Below are 7,040 nucleotides of genomic sequence, written 5' to 3' on the forward strand. Positions count from 1 at the left end.
AAGAGTGCTCAGGATTAGGGCCTGGAAGTCTGTTAGATAATAGATCAAAGAGTTACACCAGAGAGCACTTCTTACTTTTCCCACATGACGTTCATCTTCACACATAAAGGAATTTCAGGAGCTTTTTTTTTTTTTTTTTTTTCTTCTTTCCTTTTTTACAATTCCACCTGAAGATCAGGCGACACAACTTTGGCTCTGAAATCACACACAGCGTTCAAAAGGAAGCACAGATCTGTGGTGTGATTATAATACAGATGTGGGAGCACTTATCAAGAGCCTAATTTATCCCAGACCAGACCCAAACACAAAGTTGTATTTTTTTTTTTTTAATTCTTTGAATAACTATTAACTGCAAATAAAAAAAGTTTAATTTAAAACTCGGATTCCCCCCCCCCCCCCCCCCCCCCCCACAGATTTAAGATTTCTCCTGGATTGGGGTGGGGATTGACATGGATTTATATTATCAGCGGCAACAATGAACAATCAAATAAGTCAAATAATGCCACAAAAAGTAGCTAAATATTTAAAGTAAAACATGGATGTTTCGTAAAATAATACTTCAATGGTTAAAACCAAGAGATAATATCTGAAATTCACCCTTTAACACACCTTCTTGTATTTATTTATAACTACATTTTGAAGGGATATAGTTATTGTTGTTTTTTATGGCTAGGTTGGGTGTTCCTACCTTAGGCTAGCCTTTCCCCTCCATCTCCAGTATTCATGTCACAGCTTGGCTATTCCAAATGCTAGCTGTAGTGTCATATCAGGCGTGAATTTGTCAAAAATGTCTACGCTTTTAAACCAAAAGCTGGAAATAATTAGCTAACAGTTGTCTTCCAGAGTAAATGTACTGGCATACAAGGCTAAATTCACCAGCTAACTAGGTTAGCATAGGTGTAAACCCTGGTTTCTCCCAACATTAGCCTACTGATACTCCTTAAATGTATCTTTTACACACCTTATTTGCTTAAAACAAAATTTTGAAGGGACACAGCACCACCAAATGCTAGCTGTGGTGTCATATTAAATAGCTGGGCGTGATGAGAGACATTTTTCAAAACAATTAGCTACATTAGCTGGTAAAAAAGTGCATGTCCACAGATACATAGGCTGCCAATGACGTCAATTCAAATACAACTGTTCACTGCCAATGACGTCTGATGAAAGAAGAGAGTCTTCTTTTTATTTTGGTAGTTTCGGTGTTTACATAGTCATAGAACACACCGTTTTGTGGGTGTTGTATAATCAGTCAAAATGCTGTAAAATGCAGTTCTGCCCTGAAAATGGCTGACAGCAAATGAGTTAAAGTAGCATAAAATCCAAATCCTACATATCTCTAACCTGCAAATTTGAATGTTTGAGTAAATCCCCATGACAATCCATGACTGTAGAAAACAGAGTAAAAGACTATTTATTAAACTGAACATGAAGTAAAAGATGATTATACCAAAAAAATCGTACTGGTGTAGTGTTTTGCACATCTATCGTCCACATTAAAATGTAGTTATGGGTTCCAACATTCACTTTTCTGAAACGCAAACCAGCTCTGAGGTGAAACTTAACTGCAGGGAAAGAACTAAATCTGAGTTTGTGTCCATTGCTGAGCCACAAAAAGCAGGAGCCTGCATCAGGAGAGACATTTGCGCTGAGGAAAGAGAGACAAATCAATGGTCAACTGTTCACAGGAGACTCTCAGTCAGATACAGCATTCACTTTCTGAAAATACTAAGTGCTGAAGTAAGGGTGGCAAAAAAAAAGCCTGAATAATGGATGGCCACAAGCAAAACAGGCACTTTGTTGAAAAATCTATTGGGGGACCAACTTGGCTTTTAAAACACAAGACCTTGATGCACAATTGATTACTTTGGAGATTCTCAATGAGGAACGAGGGGGAAGAAAAAATATATGTATGAATTGCATGCTCACTGTGTAGAATAAACACTGCAACAATCCTGTTTCAGAGTAAACATCAACTTTTACTCTTAGCGCTCTGCTGCCACCTTATGGACAACCAGGAGAAAACATGGCACAAAGAAATTCAATTTCAAGTCGTGTCCATTTGTGTCAGATGTTTTTTTCGCTCACACTTCAGAATTCATTCGAGGATGTTTGGCAAGAATAAACATCGTAAATATTCTGAACGGTGCCTGCAAAATTACACTTAAAAAATTTGTATAAAATTACATTTTCATATTCAAAAACTTTTCAGTGTTAAACGCGACGACTCGGCACAAATGTGCTATGACAACAAATCATTCTAAATAATGTGCAAACTAAAACACTACTTGGTTAATATTTAAACTGCTGGAGACAAAACATTGTAACTATGTTAATGACCTGCACAAACATAACCTGTATGCTTAGAAGTTCTTACTTACTGGCAAACAAATAGCTTATGATGGAGTTACAATCTTTTTTTATTTTCAGAAACGCACACCAGACTATTCCCTCATTGTGGGATGTCATCCAGTTTGTGCGAATCTCAGTAAAGTGTGTTCGGAGAGAGCTGCTCTATTGTACTCTGCTGTGGATGAGTGGACACAATCAGAGGAACGCCATGGATGACCACGTTCCCGCTGCCTACGCCAATGTTTGGCACCAGTAACGCACTTTCCTCAGACGGTAAGGCACCCTCCTCAACTGAAAGTGCTCCTCCCTTTGCGGTGACGTCCTCTGGTGGACCACACGCCATATCAGGTGGCGTCACTGCGGTCACCCGAGCTGCGTTCCCTTCGGTCACCACTGTAACCTCTGTGCCGCCCTCCTGGATCAAGGCGTTGAGGCCTTCCAGCTCAGAGCAGGTGGTGATGAAAGTTTGTGTGCTGCTGCTGCTGCTGCTGGAGTCCTGAGCGGTGATAGCCGTCTGCAGCAAAGCCTGGTGGAGCGGGTTGTTAGCATCTTCGGGACCGAGCTGCGTCAAGAGGACAGTTTGTGGTTCAAGGGTAGGGTCAGCCGTTTGAGACGACCCGAGGTGTTGCAGGGGAGTTAGTAGGTTGACCTGCTGGAGCATGGAGTTTACTATCATGTCCTGGTTTTCTGGGCTTAGAAGGACCATGTTGGTCTTGCTGTCATTGGCCAAACCTGCAGATATTAAGGGGTTCTGTTGGGCCAAAGGATGCGATACTATAATTTTGAGCTGTGCGTTGCTGCAAGGAGCCATCGAGTCAGATGGAAAAGGAACTTGGAGCTGAGTGTTACTCTGTGACATTGTAACAGGAACCAGGTTGACAGTTTTGGTTAGGACAGGGAGCTGGAGTTGCAAAAATTTCTCTCTATGCTGCTTCTTGTGGCTCCGCAGGGAGTCCTCCCTGACGAAGGAAGCACTACACGAGTCGCAGCAGAAAACTCGAGCAGCATCTAGTTTGGCCCGATATCGGGAGCTGACGGGCTTCGGAGAGTCACCTCCTCCACTTTTACCTCGGCTACTTTTCCCACCGATGCATTTTTCGGGCTTCTCCGACTGGCACTTCTTTTTGTGAATTACAAGGTTGCTCCGCTGCTTGGAGGCAAAGTTGCAGAAGTCGCATTTAAAAGGACGCTCCTCCGAGTGGATCCTCTCGTGGACTTTGAGCGCCCCCTTGCTGGAGCAGGAGTAAGTACACTTGGAACACTGTATGGGCTGAATGGGCTGATGTTCTCGCGAGTGCTGCCGCAGTGCAGTCTTGTTGGAACATTTGAAATCGCAGTGCATGCAATGGAAGGAGTTCTCTGTGCCGTGTTTGAGCTGAATGTGAGACTTCAGGTTGCCTTTCATGGCACAGCGGTAATCACAATAGTCACATTTGTAGGGCTTTTCACCAGAGTGAATCCGGATGTGCCTCTTCAGGTCAGAGTTGATTTTGAACTTTGCATCACACTGGTGGCACTGGAATGGTGCATCGCCTTTGCAAAAATGAAACAACATGCATCAGTACAGCTGTAAACAGCATTTGGATGTCACATGTTATTGGCATAGGATTTGCCCACATAGGGATTCAAACCCAGGACCTTGACTTATTTTTGGCCACTTGCAGGATTGATGACACAGTTTCCATGTGGATAGAAGTACAGACATCTGTGTATATCAGATTGGGAGACATCTGTGGTAGGAGAAAGCCTTACAGTATCTTTCAAGGAATCATCATTGAATCGTTCTATATAATCAGGCCCAATGTTTATCTTTATATAGCATTTGTGTCATTTACATGAGTAAATCTATTCGTTTAGTGTATTGCCAGCCTTTATATAGTTCAAATACTCCTTTTTGTGTGCCATGTAAAGGCAACATTACTTCATAAAGTCTGTTGGGTTTTAATTTTGTTTTTGGTGACCGAATGTAAAAATATATTTTTCTTAATTAATAATTTTATGATAATGGCGTCTAATGCCTTAATTTATTCATTCATTTGCTTGGGTTCACTGGTGTCAGGAAGGCTGAGAGTGACCTTTTGAGTGGGTAGCATTCATTTATCATTTTACCGGCTATATAGTGCAAGTTAAGTGTAGGTTATGACAAATATAATGCTGTCTGACACGACACGATGTCATTATAGTACCACATGTTTTATCATTACAGTATAATACAAATTGTATTGTTGTCTTTCGTCTTTTCATCAAGGATTGAAGTTACATTCAGAAAGGGCCCATCTGGCCATCTGCAGCAGGACCCTTCACATGAGGCCATGACAATCAAAAATAATCCTGCACTTCATTGATATAATTATAAATTATTGAAATGTGGAAAGAAGACAGGGCACTCAATGAGTACCCAGTTTTATACTTAACTGAAAGCATGACTCAATAGGTTTTCTTTTGTTGATACTGACATCATTTTACCTTCATATTAGTTTTTTTTTACTATTTTTAGAGCAGAGGGTCAATGGAGCAAAAATGCAATAGTAATAGTAACTATTTGCTTATGAAACTGATGAAAAATAATGGACATGAGCATCGAGGAGCAATACTTTTTGGACTCATAATTTGGACAAATCTGTTATCTATCAAACAAATATTCAAGGTTTTTGGGTCCTTACCAGTGTGGGAACGGAGGTGCACAGTGAGCTGGCTGGAGTTGCGGCTAGCATAAGGACAGATCTGGCATTTAAACGGCCGCTCGTCATAGTGGATGCGGAGGTGCTTCTTCAGACTGCTGCTGTCTGCTGCTGCATAGGGACAGTGTTTACACTTGTGCGGCTTCTCGCCTGTGTGCAAGCGACTGTGCATGTTGAGCTTGTCCCGCCGGCCGAAGCGCTTGTGGCACAGCTCACATTCAAACGGCTTCTCACCTGGATGATGGACGGTCAGAAAAAACTTGTGTCTAAGTCCAGTCGAGAGCATGAGAGCATCGCGTGAAGGGCAGGGCAGGGCAAGCCGACTTACCGGTGTGGGTTTTGAGATGCCGCTCCATGTCTTTTTGGCCATATTGCGTTTTAAAAGTGCAACCTGTAGAAAGTGCAACAAAAGAAAACATGCTTTCATGAGGTGTGTGAAGTCTGGTAACGTGTGGTTACAACTTATGCAACTATGATAGGAAGGACATAGAGTACTGTGTAAAAGTCTTAGGCCACTATTGTTCTTTTAGCAATACTGTAATTATCATAGAATATAATCATTTCTCAATTACTTTATTGGTGTGAGCCAACCTTAGACATGAACAAAGCACAACCCTGGCTCTCTTACAACTGGAGTGGACCCCTAATTAATGGTACTGGTAAAACCTGTGTTTGTCCCACTATTTCACGTCAAAAATGATCTGCTGACAGCTTGCTAATATACACAAGACCAACTTTCCGCCAAATGCCAATGATCACAGAATTTGACAGCTATAAAAACAACAAAGCCGGTGGTGCCCTGAGCCTTTTGCACAGCGGCACTGTTCAGTTCTCACTGAACGGTGGCAGCTGAACGGCAGGAATGTGTGACAGTCATAAACAGCGAGAAGCACCTACCCGAGAAACAGCAGCTGTGTCTCTTTGAAGTCAGGCTAGGTTTTAATTTTCTGGAAGGTGTTTTCTGTGCTTTGGTCAGGATCTTTTTGACACCTCTCATGACGCAGGTCTGGTAGGTTTCCTCGAAAATAAACTCTGTGCTGGAATCTGGGGAGAACATGAGCACAGCTGGGTGTCACAGTGCAACACAGGACAAGCACAGGTCTGCATGCAGAATGATTCACAACCAGGCCACATGTACTTTTGTGTTTTTTTTTACCTTTGAAAGCTGCAGCTGCAGTAGTGACTGATGGATCAGCGGTGTGTAAGGCACAGCCATTTTGCTTGTGGGCGAGAAAGACCTCAAAATTATTGTATTGCTGTTTGCAGAAGCCACAGATGTGGATGTCTGGGCTCACCTCCACCACCAGTGAGTGTCCTGCAGCGTCGTCAGAAAACAAGAAAAAAAGTAACAAACCGTGGTTATTAACAGAAAGCTGTGTGACGCTTGTACTGAATGTGAAACTGACATAACAACTTAACACTACAACGAGATGTGCGGCGGCTTCACTGTTTCCATGTACCTTCGTTGTTGTTTGTTGTCATTTTCGAGCTCGTATTGCTGTGGGTCTACTCATCTCCTGGCTCCTCTAAAACACCCACAAAGTTCACCACGGGTTAAAAAACCGACTCTGCTCGACTGAACGTGGAGCCAGAATAAATAATCCATAATAAAAATATGAGAAATATAACGCGGTTAATCTGCCATTGGCGACGACTTGGGTTTTTTTCTCCCACAACGGTGCTAACACGGGTCGGCGTTACGACATGCTGTGTGTGGTTTACGGCAGCGGGAAAGGCATGCGTTTCTGTCGCCCCCTGGTGACGTCATGTGCTGCTTTTAATGCAGTGGGAAAACCCTACATTGCTATTTTTATTCAGCTGGATTTGAGCTAGATGTGTTTTTTTTCTCACATGCACAGAAAAGGAGATACTGTGAAACTGTTCCACAAGAACTGCACGAATACACTGATTACATAGGTGCATATTCATTTGAAATGTAACATTTATTTTCCCCCATTAATAATATAGTATTTATTTTCCACAATATATACACCTTGATTTAATAGT

The 7,040-nt window shown here is 42.1% G+C and overlaps 1 protein-coding gene across 1 annotated transcript; it reads right to left on the reverse strand.

Moving 5' to 3' along the window:
• Positions 1-2,058: 2,058 nt before the first annotated feature.
• On the reverse strand, positions 2,059-6,644 carry zfp64 (zinc finger protein 64 homolog (mouse)). The gene is made up of 6 exons (XM_083895246.1): positions 6,494-6,644; positions 6,190-6,348; positions 5,931-6,077; positions 5,362-5,424; positions 5,016-5,267; positions 2,059-3,885 (listed from the first exon to the last, which is right to left on the reverse strand). Exons 1-6 carry the CDS (start codon positions 6,513-6,515, stop codon positions 2,486-2,488), a joined length of 2,043 nt encoding a protein of 680 aa, XP_083751372.1. The 5' UTR covers positions 6,516-6,644; the 3' UTR covers positions 2,059-2,485.
• Between the last annotated feature and the right edge of the window lie 396 nt (positions 6,645-7,040).

The sequence above is a fragment of the Microchirus variegatus genome (assembly GCF_963457635.1).
Source record: "Microchirus variegatus genome assembly, chromosome: 9".
Taxonomy (NCBI): domain Eukaryota; kingdom Metazoa; phylum Chordata; class Actinopteri; order Pleuronectiformes; family Soleidae; genus Microchirus; species Microchirus variegatus.

What these genes read in the sequence shown, in the direction of transcription:
- zfp64 (XM_083895246.1), bottom strand. Translation starts at nt 6,515, where the DNA reads ATGACAACAAACAACAACGAAG. An exon ending in TGCAGCTGCAGCTTTCAAAG is followed by an intron (nt 6,078 to 6,189) that starts GTAAAAAAAAAC and finishes TGTTCTCCCCAG; the next exon opens with ATTCCAGCACAGAGTTTATT. An exon ending in ACACAGCTGCTGTTTCTCGG is followed by an intron (nt 5,425 to 5,930) that starts GTAGGTGCTTCT and finishes CACTTTCTACAG; the next exon opens with GTTGCACTTTTAAAACGCAA.